Source organism: Crinia signifera, chromosome 4 (genome assembly GCF_055691185.1).
Source record: "Crinia signifera chromosome 4, ASM5569118v1, whole genome shotgun sequence".
In the NCBI taxonomy this organism is placed as follows: Eukaryota; Metazoa; Chordata; class Amphibia; order Anura; family Myobatrachidae; genus Crinia; species Crinia signifera.
Window position 1 is genome coordinate 285,878,278 of NC_139220.1, and position 21,526 is coordinate 285,899,803.

At 43.5% G+C, this 21,526-nt stretch overlaps 1 protein-coding gene across 3 annotated transcripts in view; it reads right to left on the reverse strand.

The window, feature by feature from the left end:
- Positions 1-19,620, reverse strand: part of PLAT (plasminogen activator, tissue type) — a 40,634-nt gene extending 21,014 nt beyond the window's left edge. Inside the window, exons 1-4 of one of the 3 annotated variants that reach the window (XM_083184882.1) lie at positions 19,526-19,620; positions 7,471-7,543; positions 1,491-1,574; positions 1,210-1,252 (exon numbers count right to left, since the gene is read on the reverse strand). In XM_083184882.1, the coding sequence (XP_083041008.1) occupies positions 1,210-1,252; positions 1,491-1,574; positions 7,471-7,479 (136 nt within the window). In that variant the 5' untranslated portion in view covers positions 7,480-7,543; positions 19,526-19,620. Of the gene's footprint in view, positions 1-1,209; positions 1,253-1,490; positions 1,575-7,470; positions 7,544-12,089; positions 12,210-19,418 lie in introns of those variants that run through there. The other 2 variants (XM_083184884.1, XM_083184883.1) reach the window with 2 other exon arrangements.
- Between the last annotated feature and the right edge of the window lie 1,906 nt (positions 19,621-21,526).

The window sequence follows — 21,526 nt, forward strand, 5'->3', positions numbered from 1 at the left end:
TGATTTCTTTATAAAATGTTGCGAAATATTGACATAAAATATACACAAATTGACACGGACAAATGTATTAAAAAGGATACTCGATCCTCACACAGGGGTTCCCCCGCTGCACTATCTCCCTGAAATAAGTTGGTTCTTCTTAAACAGCACACGCTACTCAAAGGCAGGTATTCAATGCTGTTTGTGAGTGGTGACAGCGAGCAGGTCTTCCTGCTCGCTGTCACCACTCACCCTGACAGCATTCAACACAGCCTCCGCATCCGCCAATTCCCACTTTTTTTGAGCGAGGGAGAATTGGCGGATGCGGCTCCAGAAGCAGCGAGACTCGCGGCTAAAAACTGCGAGTTTTCTGCAGTAGCCGCGGGTCTCGCTGTTTTGGGGAATTCTCGCCGAACGTTGAATAGAGCGAGCGGCCGGCGCGGGGGTTAAACAGCGAGGATCGCTGGTTTTCTGCAATCCTCGCTGTTTAACCCCCTCGCCGACCGCTTGCTGCAGCATTGAATACCCCCCAAAGTCTCTAAAACATATATATATGTATTTTGGCTGCAGCCTCCTCATGAACAATAATGATTTGTGGTTTATCATCAGTGGAGATTTAATGAGGGGTTTGCAGTGACGTGAGCAGGCACAATGGATTGGTACAATATCTGGTGGTGTGTACTGTTCCACAGCCCCAATTTGTGGGCGAGGGATGTGTACCGGCTCAGACTACTTCCCCGAGTCAGTCAGGTGCAGCATACGGACTGTGTTTCCGATGCTGATCACCTGCCGCTCAGTGGGAGATCGTCAGCCGCGACCGCTATGCAGTGTTAAGCAGGGATCGTGGTGTACACGTATAACACCTTCCTTGTTGCTGCTAATTGTGGTTATAAGGAATCTTTATTTTCGGGTGCTGGCTGCAGATGATAAGAAATAGAGCTCTCGGAGAGAGATAAATATGTGAGAGATAAAGTAACAACCAGTCAGCTTTTCCCTTACATTTTAAGGCTGTGTTTTAAATATGGCAGTTATGGGCAGATTGACTGGTACATTATCACTCACAAATTTATCTCTTTCCAAGCTTTGATAAACCCCTTTCTATCTTGGTGCCGCTCTGACAGCTAGAGCGTGGCAGCCAGTGGGAGTTACAGCACTGACACCTTCCCCAGACAGCCATTGCGTATGTATAAGTTTATCCCCCTGCCAAGGTAAAGACATGCAGATAATCACATTTATTTGTCCTGGCTCCTCGCTTCTCTCGATGATGTAGAACCTAGGAAGGAAACGATGCAGGTGTTAAGAAGCCTTTGGTAATGAAGCAGCTACTACACATAGGGGACAAATAAGGAGATGTGTACTGGCAAACATAGGGCCCAAATCAATAGTATTGGTCCCCAGGGTATCCGCACTGGGGACTGATGGTGTGGCTCTGCGACCGACCGCTGCTTAGTGAGCGGTGTTGAATCACCCCCATACCCCTCAGTACTACAGTCCTCACCCGACCCTCTCACCTCTTGCACAGAAGACAAGACCTCTGCCAGGATGAGTAGCAAGATGATCTTCATGGTATTGTGGCCAAGAGGAAACATTTGTACCTGATTGGATGAAAAAGAGGAAAATGAAAATTAAGGAGAAAAAAAAAGACAAAAATAATGGACATAAATCCCAAGAGCTAATTACTATATATATATATTTATATATATATATATATATATATATATATATATATATATATATATATATATATATATATATATATATATATATTGCTTGTATTCTGTACAATAACACACTCCTAGTATCCAAAATAGCTGCCACATCTGATTATTGCCTGAGGATGAGGAAATCACCAAGGTCCTTATTCTGGTTGACTCGCAAGTCTGTCAATTTCGCAGCCTTGCAAGTCACCCGCCCCCCCCCCCCTCTCCATTGGTTGCGACCATCAAATGATTTCTTCAGCGCTCGCAGATCTGCGACACCTATATGGTGTCTCTGATCTGCGAGCGCCCTGTGCAGGAAGCAGGCGGGCAGCTGACATCCGCTGACTTCAGCTGCCCACCGCCCCTCACCCGCGTCATCAGGGAATTACAATGGGAATGCCCATGAAATGCTGGACGCTTCCATAGGCAAATTCCCCGGCCCGCCACTCCACTCCCCTCCACCCCCCCCCCCTCCCGCCCAGACTTCTGTGTGCGAGCGATGTTGGCGCTCACACACACACAACGGCTGCACATGCGCATAAAAATAAGAGGCTTCTGTCTTTCCCTTCAAAAGAGCTGTGACGGATCTCTTGTTTCTGCGACCCTGTACTGCCCTGTACTGCACTGTACTGCCTGCCTGAACATGATATGTTATAAGGTGGCAGTAGAGTCCGTTACAATGTGGCAGGCGGCACCTTGGAGGGTGCGGTATCCCTACCCTATCCATGCCTCTTCCCATACCTTACTACTACTCACTGCAGTAAGAGCAAAGTGTTGTTGGGATGGGTGTAATTACAGCTCTGGGACCATGAATCTTGATGGGTAATCAGATGACTCATAAACTTCTGCTGTAAAACAGATTACTAGAGACTCCTCCAGTTGGCTCAGAGCCTGAGTTACTCGGAAGAAAAATGATGTGATATTATGTATTTTCTTCTTCATGTCTGATCTCCAGTCCTGCCACCAATATATCTCATGCACCAATTGTTATCGTTAACATAATCGCTTTCCCAGTAGATGACGTTTACATGAACTATCTGGAGTAGATTTTCTCTTTAATTCAGGGAAATATTTTTTTCATCATTGTTTACCTTACACTTATCGACCAGACACATGACACAACTTTAAGTGTCCTTAGACTGACTTTAACTATTTCATGTTCTAAAGGAGAACTGCTACATTCTGATCTCTATTATTTGTTTCCAAATTGCCGGCTTTGTGTAACAGCAATGCTGGGGCCGCGGGGGGGCCGACAGCCGAGTGCGCCTGCCCAGGATATGACTACGGGGACCTTTGTACAATATTTTATATAAACTTTAAAGGAAAAATGTTGAACACGACTCGGGATGTAATCCTTGACAACGTCAACATTCATAATGTTCACACCACAGTTGTAATGTTGACATTCTTTAAACATTGACAGTCACATGTCGGCATTGTCAGAATATTGGCATTTGAAGTGTTGACATTGTGATAAATGATGACATTCGGGTTAGGCTGCAGGCCTGGAGTGTTAAAGGGCCTGATTCAGACCTGTTAGCAAGGCAGCAATTTTTGCAGATGGACAAAGTCATGCTACACTGCAGATGGGGCACCAAAGTGGCGGTAATGGCAAGACATGTCCTCAGAAAGGTCATGTCCTATCATCATGTAGGCCTGGTAACAAAATGACATCTATGTAGAACTGACATTGCTAACAGCTGTGCAAGGCCGGTGCATGTTGTGTAGTGATCTGTGTAGTGCTCTGTGGTCAGCCAGATTAAGCCTTCGGGGGGCCCGGGGTACTTTAGACCGGGGGGCCCCCTTGCACTTGTCATTACTGGCCGCAAACTGCATGGGAGAATATTACACTGTCAAAACACAGAGTAAAGGCAGAATAAACTTGGTCAATCGGTAACTGCAGGGGAGATATATATATATATATATATATATATATATATATATATATATATATATATATATATACACACACACACACACACACACACACACACACACACACACACACACACACCACATGAAAAGCCTGTGTTTGTCCCTCTGCACTTTACTCTGTAGGAAAACTCACAGTCCTAGTGCTGCCTCTGATTAAAAACCCTCCCATGACTAAGCTGCTGCTGCTGTTCTCCATGGGCCTGAGAAGCATGTAATGAGCTCCACCAATCAGAGCTCAGCACAAACCTCTCAGCCTCTGCCCTCTGGTGCAAGGTGTCATGGGACTTGGTCAACTCCCAGTAATGCACTGCATGCTTGGCTCCCAATGCTCAGCACCATTATTCATTGTCACATTGGCAGATAGGTGAAGCTGAAGCACTACCCCACTCCCATGCACAAAACCTTTAGCTAAAAAAAAAAAATTTGTTTTTTTTTAAAAAATACATGCCAACCATAGGGGGCCCCTAGCTAGAGGGGGGTCCAGGGGCACTGACCCCTTGTGCCTTCATTATAATCCGGCCCTGTCTGTGGTCAGAACACTACACCGTACTCTTATGTAACTGATCAGCAAGGAAGTAATCATGTATTAGCATCTGTTGTAGGGTCTGATGCTGGGTAGGATGCACTGACTGCTGGATGCACTGACTGCTGGATGCACTGACTGCTGGATGCACTGACTGCTGGATGCACTGACTGCTGGATGCACTGACTGCTGGATGCGGTTGAGTGATTTTGTTCTTCTCTCCATGCATTAAAGTTGCTCTGCGCATGTGTCTGGGGTCCATTCACAATGAGTCACATTTGCGATTAAGATGTATGCCCATGAAGCGCTGGACATTCCCATGGGCGATACCTGACCCTGGAAGCCGTTCTCAAGGGGGATCTGCACATGCGCATAAAAGACCATGCGCAGTCCCCAAACCATCGGAACGGGCCAAATTCACCCCGTTCCAAGGGGATTAGAATCACCCCCGTAGTCTGTAAGCTTCACTGGGGCAGGGACTGATGTCAATGTTCAAATATTCTCTCTGTAAAGCGCTGCGGAATCTGTGTGCGCTATATAAATAACTGGTAATAAATAAATACAATAATACATTTCCCTGTGCATTACACCCTATAATGGTACTTTTTTTTTCAGAAAAATCCAGCTCTGGACAAAACAAATACACTAAACCAGGCATGTCCAAACTATGGCCCTCCAGCTGTTGTGAAACTATATATATATATCCAAAGAATGACCCCACGTGCACCCTAATAGTGTAAGCAGCTACTCTAAGACCCCCCCCCCCTGTTAGTGGGAGGCAACAATGAACATGGAAAACAAGAAATATAGAGAGCGCTTTTACCACCTAATGGAACTTCCACCAGTTGTAGTCATATACAGTACAATAACCCAATACAATGTATAATCCTAAAACCAGAATGCTTTATTTATGTTTCAAGGACCACATCTGGACATTGTATCCTTTTCGGAAATACGATATCAATATCAATAAGTGACTTACTTGGTGTTTGGACACAGGAGAGCACACACCTTCAGGAGCTAGTAAGGTCATATACTGGACCGTATCTTCACTCCTGTGATCCACAAGGAGATTTTCTATTCTAATCAGTTATATAGTTCACTCCCTAATGTTGTTTAGGTGTAATGCACCTTAAAAAACTAAATTAGGAGACAAGATTACAGTCGTTCCACTAATGGTACTTATAAAATCAGAAGAATCAGAGCTATGGATCCTTAAAGATCCATTATAAAACTATTCACCCCTGATGAAGTCTCACAAAGAGACGAAACGCGTCGGGTAACCGTTGATAACCATTGTGATCCATAATCTAAAGAACACACCTTTGTCAAGAAAAAATTTAATTTATTTGTTTTAAATGTTTTAAATAAATGTTTTATATTTGAAAACGTTTTATGCTGATTATGGTACTATAAAGCAAAGGAAAGACGGGAAGTACCCTGAGAATTGCACAGGGCGTTACATAACACTATTGGTTTGGATATATATATATATATATATATATATGGAAAACCAAGGGCAGCTGATGGACTTGCGGCGCTGATTAAAAGTTTCCACACCAGCTGGAACGGCTAGACAGGGTCCACACTGTAGCTTGTAGCACTAAGTCCTATATGGACTGCAGCCTCCTCAATATACTCCCGGGACTCACGAGAGGAACAAGGTATCAATTGGAAGAAAGAACAAGAGGGGCGCTCCATAGTGCATAAAAGATGATTTTTATTACAGGTAAAAGGCAATACCAGGTATGAGCAATAAGGTACCCGTACCATTAAATTCCACACTGTGGGCTGGGTACCACAAGATATACTGTAATCAGTATAGTAAAACTTCCTCAGAGGGTGTGCTCTGACAAAGTTTTACTACGAAACGCGTTAGACGGGGCCTGTGACGTCCGCTCAGCACTGCTGCCCGGCTCTCTCCCCAACTGCTGTTTCCATCCGGTCTCCTGACACGCTGCCTGAGCCTTGGTGATTCCAGCGGGGGTTCGTGGTCTCCGACGGTGCCCTGGCGTGGTGGTAGGAGTTATGCCTGGCTTTCTATACTGACTATATCTTGTGGTACCCAGCCCACAGTGTGGAATTTAATGGTCATACCTGGTATTGCCTTTTACCTGTAATAAAAATCATCTTTTATGCACTATGGAGCGCCCCTCTTGTTCTTTCTTCCAATATATATATATATATATATATATATATCTATATCTATATATATATATATATATATATAGATATAGATATATATTATATACATACTTTGCAATAGTTTTAGAATTCCCTAATAGCAAAATTGTGGCAAGGCATGATGGGACTTGTAGTTTCACAACAGCTGGAGGTCCATAGTTTGGACATGCCTGCACTAAGCTAACACCTGTAGATGCCACGCAGAGTATGAACATGCCATATACATGCCACGGATAATAACAACATGGATAACAGTACATACAGTGCATATCATGGACACTATAGAGAAAAGAGCAGACACATTTTCTGTCCTAATAGCCTGCAGTCAGCACATTATTGGACAATATATATATATATATATATATATATATATATATATATACCCAGCACTCTGCGACCCTGTCCTTATAGTCTGCAATCAGGACATCAATAGACATTATATATATACCCAGCACTGTGCGACCCTGTCCTTATAGTCTGCAGTCAGGACATCAATAGACATTATATATATACCCAGCACTGTGCGATCCTGTTCTGATAGTCTGCAGCCAGGACATCGCAGGACTTTACATATATACCCAGCACTGTGCGACCCTGTCCTGATAGTCCGCAGTCAGGACATCGCAGGACATTACATATATACCCAGCACTGTGCGACCCTGTCCTGATAGTCCGCAGTCAGGACATCAGTGGACATTACATATAATCTCAGCACTGTGTGACCCTGTCCTGACAGTCTGCAGTCAGGACATCGCAGGACATTACATATATAGCCAGAACTGTGCAACCCTGTCCTGGTGGTCCGCAATCAGGACATCACTGGACATTACATATACAGTATATACACAGCACTATGCGACCCTGTCCTGACAGTCCACAGTCAGGACATCACCGGATATTACATATATACCCAGCACTGTGCGACCCTGTCCTGACAGTCTGCAGTCAGGACATCCCTGCACTGTGACAGTATTATTCAGGTTGCTACTCTGCAGTCAGCTCACTGGACACAATATACAGTACAGTATATATGTGTGATGATGTTGATCACTAGGCTGTAGTTACAGTATAATCCCAACACTTTCCCAGATCACAGCACAGATAAGTTATTTATATTAGAGTACAGTATGTGGCAGTTTGTCCACTTACCTCCTGCATTGTTGTAGATGTGCTGGCAGCTCTCAGGCAATGGCTTTATATTCTCCCAGCAGACTTGACGCAGCTGCAGAGAGATGAGAGAGGACAACATTACTAAAGTATTAGTCAGCCGAGAGAAAGGAACAAGATAGAGAGCAGGACTTGTGCTGGGGGAGGAGAGAGGACCCCAACAGGACTGAGGGAAGAATACAAAGACAGCTGATAAAGGAAGTTATACAGACATAAAGAAGAGAGGATGAGTGTGCACAGCATACCAGGCAGGGAGCAATGCATCTGAAGCAGGCAGAGATGGGTGGAGGGACACCAGTAACATTATAGCAGGGAAGAGGCTAGAAATTACAACTTTGGGGCAGATGTGAACATTTATTGGAAACAACACTTTACTGGTTTTCTAATGCAGTTATCAGAATATGTTATATTCTAGTTGCCAGTTATTGCCAGTTTTTGCAGTTTTGTTTGAAACGTGACCTTTTTTATTACGTTATTTTATGATTTGATAGCTTTGGTTTTGCCATGTTTTTTAGAAATGTATTGAGATGCATCTTTTCCCATCCCTCTCCAGACTCTCCGGGGTTTATTTACTAAGGTGGGAGTTCTATTGAAGATGGGATAATGATAGGCAACCAATCAGAATCATCTTATTTATTTAGCACCTTCTAGAATCTAGATAGATAGGATGTGATTGGTTGCTCATAGGAACATCCCATCTGGAATACAACCCCCATCTTAGTAAATAAACCCACTGTGTCCCTAAGCAGGGAACATGTCTTGGTTGCACAAAAAGAATTCAAATATTTTATTCACTTGTCAAAACATATGAAAAACAAAAAAAAAATCCTACAAATGGGCCACCCGCCGAGTTTGCACCGCACGGCTGTGAACACATTTGTAGCCGTGCACACAAAGGGAAAATCATTCACCATCGAATGATTACCCCTGCTTGCAGTGCCGAGTATTCAGTAATGCGAAGGTTGTGGGGAGAAGGAGACCACTGAAGATTTCAGCGGACCAACAGCCAGGGAACGCCTGAGCTTTCTGGGTCACTCCCAGAAAACACTGCGTTACTGCCCCCGAACACCTGCAGGGTGTCAATCACCCTGTGAGCAGCCAGCGAAGGCTATCCTAGATGGGAGGAGGGGGGGCAGGTACCATTTACTGTAACTGTCAGTGGTGCCACCCTGCCATAGTTTGTGCCTTATGTGTGGCTGTACATATTCAATATTTTTTTTGTATTTTCTAAGTAAGGGGTGTGGCTACACCTCCCACATGGGCGATGCCCCCCATTATCGGGGCCACGCAGAGCTGTTGGGGCTCCTGGTGATAGAGTAGGACTTGAGGTGAAATGGGGTCCCTTGACGTTGGGCTACAAGCCTGAATGCATTGATAAATTCAATAGTCAAAACCCCATTATTTATTTATGTATCATTATCATCAAGATAAAAAGTGATAATTTTCACATAAAAAAAAAAAAAATTCATCTGTCCCTTTAAGCAATAATGGAATATAGCCAACAATAACCTAACAAACCGACTTCTCAAGTAGAAGAGTTAGGGGCCCATTTATCACGGATCGTATTTACAATACGATCTGGGCGGATTGTTATCGCCCAGGATCGCATTGCACATGCGATCCTATAACAGGGATGTATCATCCATGACGTGCAGGGACAGAGCCCAGCCCTGCTATGCGCTGAGCCGGGCGCTTGGGGGTCTGCACATGCGCGGTTAGTGCTGCCCCGCTGACCCCGGTGACCGCACTGGCCCGATGTTAAGACATTGGGCAGCTTTGCATCCCCCATAGTAATCTATGAGGGAAGTGGCCGGCAGGGGTGCAGGAGGGAGCGGTGATTCCTGCTGTTGTCCCTCCTGATATATTTTACATTGATACTTAATATTTGCGGCTAACTCACAAAAACTGGTGTTTTGGGAGATTTAGCTGCAAATATTGTACGATAAATGGACCCCATAGAGACCTAAGTTGGAGTTGCGGGGAGTGTGGTGCCGTGAATTGCATCATGTACAATGCAGCTAGTTACATCACTGTGCAGTGAGGGTGGAGTCACAACATAGCGATTTCTCTTGGAAATCCATTGGAGTTTCCCAAATTTTGTAAGTCAAACATTCCGAGACAGTGTACAAGTATGAATGACACTAGTTCCCAGCCCATCACAATGATGGGACAACATTACAGTACTGTCAGCGCCTGGGACTGTGTGCACCTAAACCGAGCAACACTTGAATTACTCCTTTGGGTAACATCTATATTATCATTAATATTTGCGGCCAATTCCCTGAAAACACCAGTTTTATGAGTTTAGCCTCAAGTATTAAGTACAGCTGGCATGTAAGTAGAAGGTATCACAGCAGCCGCATCCCCCATAGGTTTCTATAGGGGATGCGATGCTGCCCAATTTAGAATGGCGGTAACCCATTATAGCTTATGGGCTACACACCTGGCCAGCAGTGTGGTAAGCTGGGGTTCAGCCCTAATCGCGCATGCGCAGACCTCCTGTAACCTGGCTGAGCGAATCGCATGGAGGGGCTCCCTTCAGAGCTCCTGTCCCTGTGTTTGCATGGACATACATCCCTCTGATGTGATTGCATATTACAATGTGATGCCGGGTAATAAGATTCCGCCCATATCGCATTGTACATGTAATGTGTATAAGCAGCTGTCCTGTGGAGTTTAACATGTATAAGGGGCTCTACCATGGCACAATATTCATAAGTGCCCTACTGTGGCGTAACATGTTTAAGTGCTGTATTGTGTTTTAATGTGTATAAATGGCTCTATCGTAGCATAAAATGTATAAGTTGCTTTACTGTATGTTGTATAAGAGGCTCTACTTTTTGGCGTATAGTGTATAAGAGGCTCTCCTGCAGAGGCAGAACTCTGGGAGGCAACGGAGTCATCTGCCGCCGGGCTCCTGCTCTCAAGGGGGCACCTCTCCACCACTGCCAGTTTAAATCCATTAATTAAAAGCCATCAAAATCGCTTCTGTGACTGAGTTCTGAAATATATGTTTTCTCCCTCTCTTTCTGTATAGACATACAGTATATAATGTATATTTCATAACTGACTATATATATTTTGAACAATGTTTTGTGTGTGTGTGTGTGTGTGTGTGTGTGGGGGGGCACCAATATTCATCTTGCCTCCGGGCAACTGGGACAAACTTACGCCACTGCTCTCCTGTGCAACATAACATGTATAATGGGCACTACTGTGTTGTGTAATGTGAATTACTGCCAATATTGTGAGGTACAATGTGAATAATGGACACTATTGTGTGATGTTGTGTGAATAATGGACACTACTGTGTTGTGTAATGTGAATGACGGACACTACTGTGTGGTGTAATGTAAATAAAGGAAACAACTATGTGGTGTAATGTGAATAATGGACACCACTGTGTGGTGTAATGTCAATAGCATACACCACTGTATGGTGTGATGTGACTAATGAACACTACTGTGTGTTCAGCTGATTCCTGCTACCAATTGCCTGCTAAGCTTGTATCCACCAATTGTTGTCCTTGCATTGTACACATGACTTACAGTAGTTCTTGAATCAGCAACCTACAATTACCTTGAACAATGTAAGTGACCTAGCTTTGTTCCTGGCTCCATTACTTGGACACATTGGGCCTAATTCATTGATCATTTATCAGAAAACAGTGGACTTCAAGCAGAAACTTTTTGCCTGGACTGAAAGAGAAAACTCCATTTGCAAATTTGGAACTTTAGCTAACTGCTAAACATTCACAATCCCATTTGCAATTCCTAGAACATCGAAGAGCCTCTGCACCTATTAAAATGTGCACAAGCCTGAGGCTTCCACCAATCTGCGACTGAGACAGGCTGGAAGTGGTCAGTGGTGACATCATAGGCCCATTCTAAAAATGCCAGGGCAGGCATGCATTTTTCCATACACACCAACAAGAAAATGGCTTCCGCCTCCAAACACTGGCTTCCTGTCACTCAAACTGTATGCATGCGCAGTAATTTGATAATCGCTCCATTTGCAAATTCTTTAACGGGCGATCCATGCTGAATCACCCCCATTGTGCGGTATGCCTTGTTTGAGCTTTCAGATTTGCTTTTCTGCTTACTAAAGGTCCATGACCTACATGCAGCAAAACCCATATCTCCTTGCAGGGGTCCATGGAGAAGACCTCTGCAGGTTGGATTAGACTCTACCTTGGGTATCCTCCAACTCCCTGCTACTTAGCAGTGTATCCAGCAATACCACTGACATATTCCACGTGAATTCTCCTGTGCCAGTCCATGCGCAGATGCTACCTTACACCACCCTACTTCCACTACCCTGCACCCACCACTGGCCCACTACAGTCACATCTGAGAACAGAAAAATCCTCAGACCTGATAAATGCACAGACTTTTTTTTTCTTTTGGTACAAATTGCTGTGAGTTGTGTGAGTGTATGCATGTATGTATGTACATATGTATGTGTATACATAGATATTCCAAATCGCTGTGCTATATTGTAAGCATTGATATAATTACTATGAGCATATTGCTATAAATGGGGGTATTACACATTACATTATTCCCTCCTGTGTTGATGATGTCCTCTGCTAAGGCACTTACCTCTTCCCTGCAGCCACAGTCCCAGCCATTGCTTACCCTGATAGTTACCCCTACGCTGTTTACAGTGAATATAGTGTGTGATCCTCCACCACAGCTGATAAGGGTAATCTCACCCTCCCACAGGGGTTATCGGAGCAGGCCTCACATTACTCCCTCACATACTGTACGCACAGACTGCTCTGCCAGGAACAGCCCAGACTTCTGGCCTCAGCATCAACATGTGGCTTCATTTAGAGGTAGGAGCAAAGCAGGGATGGGAATCTACACATGGGAATCTATACATTGGATGATCCCTGTAAGGCGCCTAGTGAATTATGCTGCTTGGCCTATACCTTTACTTAACTCTTAAGCCAAGAAATAACTCACACTGAAACACCTTATCCTAAAAATAAGACACGGACACAAACTGCGTAAGTTTAAAGGTCATGGAATATTTATTGTAACTGGTGAAACCCTATTTGTTAAGGGATGGCAAAGAAAAGCACTTGAGACCAGCACCCCCGCGGATGTAACTCATGGCAGCGCCCAGGGCGCCCCAAACCGATAACATCTCTCCATTGTGGGTACAGCCTGCGCTGTGATGGATATGCCACACCCCTCCTATGGCCTGATGCGGACACTTCAAGGAAGTGACCAATGCCCCACCACGTTGAGTTGGGACTCGCCCGCCATCCTGGTAGAGGGGGGGGGAGGGGCACACCGCACAGAGACCACCTGACACCCCACCTAAATGCTGGTCGAGAGTGCCTTCTCGCCGATTAATAATTAAAGCTATCAAATAAATTTGGTGAAAGGCCCGTGAGCCAGGTAGCACAGAGAAAGGGAAGGGAGGGTGGGGATCCGGACTCAAAGAGGAAGTCCTTCCTATCCAACTTGCCTATATCTACCCCTCTCTAAGCTACCTCCCCAATGCTACCTGATTGGCAGATCTAAATGCCACTCACCTGAGATTTCCTATGGCCTTATCCTATCTTTCGATTTATTTAACAATCACAAATTCACAGGCTCTTAAATTCACTTGAGCCCATACGACCCTTGTTCTATATTGTGATGCAACTAGAATTTTTGCATGGAACAACTATATTTCACAGCAAAAAATAGAAACCTGGACACTTATTCAAGCTCTAAACTTTAGGCCTGCTGCTGCTGAGTCCTCTAAATAGTAGTTCAACTTCCAACTACGAAAAGTACAAATACAGTCCAAAAGTTGAGGACATACCACAGCGCTGGTCTAATTCTTGGCTTTTTTTGAGAACTATCAAAGAGAGAGTCCACACACTGAAATTTCCTGGGACACTGACCTTTCATGCAATTTCAAAGTGGTCCATGAAAAAGTACAACAAATTTTATTTCATTCACAATACAAAACAAAGAAAAAACTTTACTTAAAAAAACCGTGAACATTTTCAAACCAAGAGGATAATTTAAAAATAAAAAATCAATAATAAGAAAATTCAATAAAAAAACCATACAGACACTCACATGAAATATTTCCTTCTAATCACAGTTTTACTTTGAGAAGGAGAACCACCAGACCCTTTGCTCGAGGTAATTGAACTGTACTACTAAGTGTTGGCATATGCTGATGTTATTCCCGGGTAGAACACTGGGTCCTTGTACATTCAAAAAAGGCCACTCAAGAAAAGAGGGGTTCCCTGATGGACAAAGGGGTAGAAAGGATAAAAAATGACTATAGTCTCACCCGGCCTATATTTGCATGAAGCACAGAAATCAAGGGAACTTGTAATAAATAACATTGTGATCCCAGCAAGGATGTGGCACCTCCAAAGTATTAATCTGACAAACTTTAAAATGTCCCCCTCCCCCAATAGGGAGATATGGTTTTGACCTTCTAGATGTATTTTCTATTTACACTAAAGGAGAAACAGGGCGGTCGCCCCGGGGCCCCCGCCGCCAACACCGCTACTAGTTCCCATTTGCTGCAGGGACCCCGCCGTTGATTTCTAATATGCTGCAGGGACCCCGGCACCGACTGCCCAGACCGCTGCAGGGTTCCCTTGCCCGCCTGCGCTGCCCAGGTACCAGCCACCCCTGGGGAGGGGGGGTGTCTGTGGGCCCCCCCACACAATTTTGTTGTGTCCACAGACCTTAATCCGCCCCTTTTGTTTATACTCCATAAAAAGGATATAGAAAGATACTAAATATATCCAAACTTGTCACACACAGGACATATTCCCAATAATACTAAGCTAAAATAAAACACAAATACACATGTGACAACTGTCCCTAATTTCTGGGACAGTCCCAACTTTAGGGGTAAATTTACTAAGATGGGAGGTCTATTCAGGGCCGGCTCTACCATTAGGCAGCTTTAGGCAGCTGCCTAGGGCGCTGGGATCTGGGGGGGCGCCACCAAGTCTGCCTATCAAAAAATCAATGATGTCTATGAGGATCTTTAATTGTGTGATTTATATGTACATTTTTTGTGCTTATTACCACCTATATTAAATAAGAATATTAAAAGTTAAGTTTTAAAATAGTATCACTTTTTTGATAACTTTCTTTCCACACTTTTTGGCAGTAAATATAGGTATCCATATGTACATATATACATGTACATTTTCTAAGAGTGCCCCCACAAGGAGTCTTCTTTTTCTCCATGTGACTAAACATGTGTAGTACTGTGTAATATAGCCACAGTTTTAGCAGCAATGTGTCCCTGGAAACTATTTTTAAATATTGTCTTTGTAACTATGCAAATTGTCACACTATCAATTTATTCCGACACTTACCACAACTATACTGATCACATATGTACAAGCATATGCAGTTAGTATCACAAAGGACAGTTCTCCTGATAAGAGCAGTGCATTTTTGGGTTTTGGCCCCGGGAGTCCCTCTGTGCATGCAAACGAGGACACGGCGGCTGCAGAGGGTTCTGGGAAGTATCCAATTTCATGAGACCTACAGGGTGAGATTTAATAGGATGAGAGATTCAGAAAGTGAGAGATTTGGGAAGAAATCTCCAGTTTTTTTAAAGCGGCAATCATTTACACTGCAAAATCAAACTGGTTAATGATTGCCGCTTTAAAAAAACTGGAGATTTCTTCCCAAATCTCTCACTTTTGGAATCTCTGATCCTATTAAATCTCACCCACAGTGTCTAGGTTGACAGTCATAAGGTCGACCACTATAAGTCAATAGTCAAAAGGTCAACAGGGTCAAAAGGTTGACGTGGAAAAAGTTGATATGAGTTTTTTTTTACGAAAATTTGAGCAGTCATGTGCCGACAGGCAGTATTTCATACCCTACCAACCACTACCAAGTGAAGGGAGAATATAATAGTGTGCCGAGATATATACACTGCGGACTGCGTTCTATATACTGATATACAGACTAGAGACACGTCCTATGGTATAAATGAGATATATACACTGGGGGCTGCGTCCTATATACTGATATACAGACCAGAGACACCTCCTATGGTATAAATGAGATATATACAATGGGGGTGCATCCTATATACTGATATACAAACCAGAGACACGTCCTATGGTATAAATGAGATATATACACTGCGGGCTGCGTTCTATATACTGATATACAGACTAGAGACACGTCCTATGGTATAAATGAGATATATACACTGGGGGCTGCGTCCTATATACTGATATACAGACCAGAGACACCTCCTATGGTATAAATGAGATATATACACTGGGGACTGCGTCCTATATACTGATATGCATACCAGAGACACGTCCTATGCTATAAATGAGATATATACACTGCGGACTGCGTTCTATATACTGATATACAGACTAGAGACACGTCCTATGGTATAAATGAGATATATACATTGGGGACTGCGTCCTATATACTGATATACAGACCAGAGACACGTCCTATGGTATAAATGAGGTATTTACAATGGGGACTGCGTCCTATATACTGATATACAGACCAGAGACACGTCCTATGATATAAATGAGATATATACACTGGGGACTGCGTCCTATATACTGATATACAGACCAGAGACACGTCCTGTGGTATAAATGAGATATATACACTGCGGACTGCGTTCTATATACTGATATACAGACTAGAGACACGTCCTATGGTATAAATGAGATATATACATTGGGGACTGCGTCCTATATACTGATATACAGACCAGAGACACGTCCTATGGTATAAATGAGGTATTTACAATGGGGGTGCATCCTATATACTGATATACAGACCAGAGACACGTCCTATGATATAAATGAGATATATACACTGGGGACTGCGTCCTATATACTGATATACAGACCAGAGACACGTCCTGTGGTATAAATGAGATATATACACTGCGGACTGCGTTCTATATACTGATATACAGAACAGAGACACGTCCTATGGTATAAATGAGATATATACACTGGAGACTGCATCCTATATACTGATATACAGACTAGAGACACGTCCTATGGTATAAATGAGATATATACACTGCGGACTGCGTTCTATATACTGATATACAGACCAGAGACACTTCCTATGGTATAAATGAGATATATACACTTTGGACTGCGTCCTATATACTGATATACAGACCAGAGACACGTCCTATGGTATAAATGAGATATATACACTGGAGACTGCATCCTATATACTGATATACAGACCAGAGACACGTCCTATGGTATAAATGAGATATATACACTGCGGACTGCGTTCTATATACTGATATACAGACCAGAGACACTTCCTATGGTATAAATGAGATATATACACTTTGGACTGCGTCCTATATACTGATATACAGACCAGAGACACGTCCTATGGTATAAATGAGATATATACACTGGAGACTGCATCCTATATACTGATATACAGACTAGAGACACGTCCTATGGTATAAATGAGATATATACACTACGGACTGCGTTCTATATACTGATATACATACCAGAGACACGTCCTATGGTATAAATGAGATATATACACTGCGGACTGCGTTCTATATACTGATATACAGACCAGAGACACGTCCTATGGTATAAATGAGATATATACACTGGGGACTGCATCCTATATACTGATATGCATACCAGAGACACGTCCTATGGTATACATGAGATATATACACTGAGGGCTGCGTCCTATATACCATAGTTGCCTACCCTCCTGCATTCTGCAGGAGACTCCCTGAAATAGCAGCAATCTCCCTCTCTCCCTCATTAGTCTAGCAATCTCCCTCATTTCACCTAGCCCACATTACACTTAAATTTTTTGGGGAAAAAAGGAATGAGAGATAGATACATTTACATTGAATCATTTACCAAGTATAGTAGCTCTTACTAACTGCTTTGGGGCTCATCTACATTTGGATATAAGTAATTTTAAAAGATTTCTCTCAGATGTAGCAGTGCACACTCACGCTTCTAGGTGCCATGTTCACAATCTCTTTTCACGATCACTCCATATATAGAACTAGACACGCCCTTTGGGTGGAGCGTGACACGCCCCCTCAATGGGGCGATGCGCAAAATTCTATTACCAACTATAATCTCCCTGAAACTGGTTTTCAAAAGTAGGCAAGTATGCTATATACTGATATACAGACCAGAGACACGTCCTATGGTATAAATGAGATACAGTATATACACTGGGGGCTGCGTCCTATATACTGATATACAGACCAGAGACACGTCCTATGCTATAAATGAGATATATACACTGCGGACTGCGTCCTATATACTGATATACAGACCAGAGACACATCCTATGGTATAAATGAGATATATACACTGCGGACTGCATTCTATATACTGATATACAGACTATAGACACGTCCTATGGTATAAATGAGATATATACACTGGGGACTGTGTCCTATATACTGATATACAGACCAGAAACACGTCCTATGGCATATATACTCAGATGCATACGAGATAAACAGTTTATTGCAGGGGTTCCCAAATTGGGTGCCACGCACCCTGCAGTGCCTTGGGGGACTTGCAGGGGTGCTCTGGATTAGTGGTCAATGAACAATTCAAATTATTTATAACCAATGTGATAGGAAATTATGGACAAATGGAAGTGAATCCTGTCCACATAACTGAACCTAAGGATGAGATTTAAACATAATTTATTAGATTTTCTGAAGTTTTGGCCTAGGGGTGCCGTGAAATAAATGATAATACTCAGATGCGCCGTTATTTAAAAAGATGAGGAACCACTGGTCTATTGTATACTGTAGTAAATGATGTATATTACAGAAAAGAGACCGGTACTTGTGTATTATCACGGCTCCCATCTCATCCCATCTCATTGCATACCATAAGGCTAAAGGAGCCCACACACACACCGTTGCACATACTTTTTGTACTAGCTTTTTCTAGCATAGCATCGCATGCACATCGTATGCACAAGGCATACGATGCGATGCTATGTGTTCTAGTTAAGCCCACAACGCACGCCGGGATCGGTGCGTGTGTGGGCTCCATTAAGATGGTATGCAATGAGATGAGATGTGCTGCGATGGGACCCGATCTTATACAATTAAAAATTGTATACCATTGTATATGGCATACGATGAGATGAGATGAGATTTTAAATTGTATAAGCACACTAATGGGTGCTTTCAAGGTCAATTGGCCCCCCTATAAGATTTTTAATTGTATAAGCACCCTAATGGGTGCTTATAATGTTAAATGCACCCCCACGCCACCCCCACTATCAACGCCAACCCGAAGCGTGGCGAGCGGCGGCGGTACGCGTCCTCCGACCTTTTCATACCCCCACTATCCATGTCGGCGTGGAGTTGATTTTATATAATGTGGCGAGCGCAGCGAGCCCCGTGAGGGGACGCGTAATACATGTAAAGTATTGCTTATACAATTTAAAATCTCATCTCATCTCATCGTATGCCATTGTATGCCATATACAATGGTATACAATTTTAAATTGTATAAGATCCCATAAGATGGAAATCGTGGGAGCCGTGATAATACACAAGTACCAAGAGACCTACTCTATAAATGAGATGCATATGAGTCTGTCTGTTGTTACCCAGTTTGTCTTATCACTGTCTACTATTGTAAAGCGCAACGGAATCTGCTGCGCTATATAAGAAACTGTAAATAAATAAATATGAGATATACACAGCGGACACTGTCACAGAAACTGCCATACTGATCAGAAGATCCTACTTCATAACTGAGATATAAACATTGACATATCTTATGGCAACTGTAATTATAAATATTGTGTGCAATGAAAAGGGATAACAATGATTTCCCATTGAGCTATAAAGTTATATACACCACAGATAGTGTACAGACCACATAACTGTACTCAGTAAATATTAATTACCTTGATAAGAAAAGCAATATGTGTGTGAAACAGGGTTAGCTGTAGCCTGCGCAGCAGCGCTCAGTAATCGGTGCTGTAGTTCCGGTAACCAGAGCGATGTCACTTACCTCTGTAATTGTGCCTCAGAAATGTGAAGGATTGAACATAACTGTGTTCTTTAAAAAGCTGGTAGCAGGGGGCAGGAATGTTTTGAGTCAGTGCAAGAGCTTTCAATGACATCACTGATCTCCACCCTCTCAAAGGATAATTTAAAGGGGCCGGTATGGCTAAAAACAACAGCTAGCTTCATACAGAAACTATTAATACGATTCAGAGATATGGGGGTCTATGTACTAAAGGTGCCCATACACTGCTGCGATGTCTCGCAGTAGTGTACGGACACCTGATACCCTGTGTGCCGACCGGGACCTTCCCGGAGAGCAGGGTCGCATGTGATCCGTCACAATGTGTTGTGATGGATCGCGAGCATCCCTGCTCCCCGCCAGGAGGGAGGTCGCAGGACGGTGGTCGGACGGCCAGCCGGACCAACCACCTGCTCGGGACTGATGCTCACGGAACCGCGCATCGGACCTGACATGTTAGAGACAGCCAATTTGGTCCGATTTAGTGGCCCAATTGATCGCATTCACCCGAAATCGGCTCATTGTATGAGGGCCTTAAGGGTTGGATGCTCTAAAGCAAAAATGCGGTAAAATCCCTGTTATAAGGCCCGCACACTGGGGCAGCACCGTGGAGGGAATTGCAAGCTTTTGCTGGTGATACCCTATAGAAGCCTATTGACCTGAGACCTTAAAACCAAATCGGTGATCACCTGGGCATGCCTGAAAACAATCGGAATATCAGTTGCAACATCGAAATTGTACAAAACCTTATTGTTGCTCAGGATGTCTGTCTCAACTAAGTTATTGGGGCAAGTACAACTGCAGAAAAAAAGCTGGCCGGGACATGCCCAGTAAATGCTTGCAACGTGCTACCCCACTACTTCCCACACATTTGCACATGCTCACTGCGACAGCTGAAGCAAATCAATCGCCGCATATCAGAATGCACAGTACTCCTGGCATATGCCATGCCCTGCCCCCTTTCCTGATCCTGCTGCCTGCCATTCTTCACAACAGGGATGTCCATCAATCAGTGCAAACCATTAGTTGTTCCCCATCTATTATTGAATTCTATCAATGTTAAGCACTGATGACACCACAGGTGAAGCTAAGCTGTTTGTCCCCAAGGACACAGATGTGGCATGGGGCCACCTCCTTCTGTATAATGCTCACCTTTGACTAGCGTGGTTACAGCTTTCAACATTTTATAGACTGAAATGTATGTAGAGTAAGGGGGGTAGGTAGGGGGGATTATTTTTGGTGTTGTAATAATAATGTTATATAGAAGCGAAGCTGTGTAGTGGATCACACACTGAGTCTGGACTTCTTCACCATGGTTTAATTTCAACAGGATGCCAGCAGACAAGTAGTCACAGTAAAATGTTTACGGCCTTGTCTCTAACTAAGAGACCTTATTTGTAACCACTGGCCAGCTATTTGAGCATCAGTCATACAGACAAATGGCTCACACAGACATTATATACCCTTGACTCTCCCCTCCAAATTGATAGTGACAATGACACTCCAAACTTCCTTTAAAAATGAGCTCCCGATAGCTGCTCTGCTTTGATTACTCACATGCTTTCAGCTGTGCCAGGCTAAGCAGAAAGACACTGAATCAACAAGCATGTAAAATCCAATTATTATTAATCCTCCAAATGAATGACTTCCCTGGGTTTAATAGCTAAACAACCCTGGTTTCTTCCAAATAATTCAGAAAACATCACAGTGACTGCTATAGGATCTAGAGAGAATCACAGTGACTGCTGAATAATTCAGAATGAATGGCACAATCTGCCGTACAATGCATAGAACGTCACATTGACCACCAGTTCAGAGCATAACTATGACCAGGGGTGTATTGGCCACAGACCTTATAGGGAAGATTCCTGGTAGGCCAGCCCATCAGTGAGGCCACCTGTCAGCCAGTGATAATTTGTTTTAGATTTGCCTCCATCCAGAGTAGTGGCCCCATCCCCCTCCTGCCTCCCACACAAGCAACCTTTG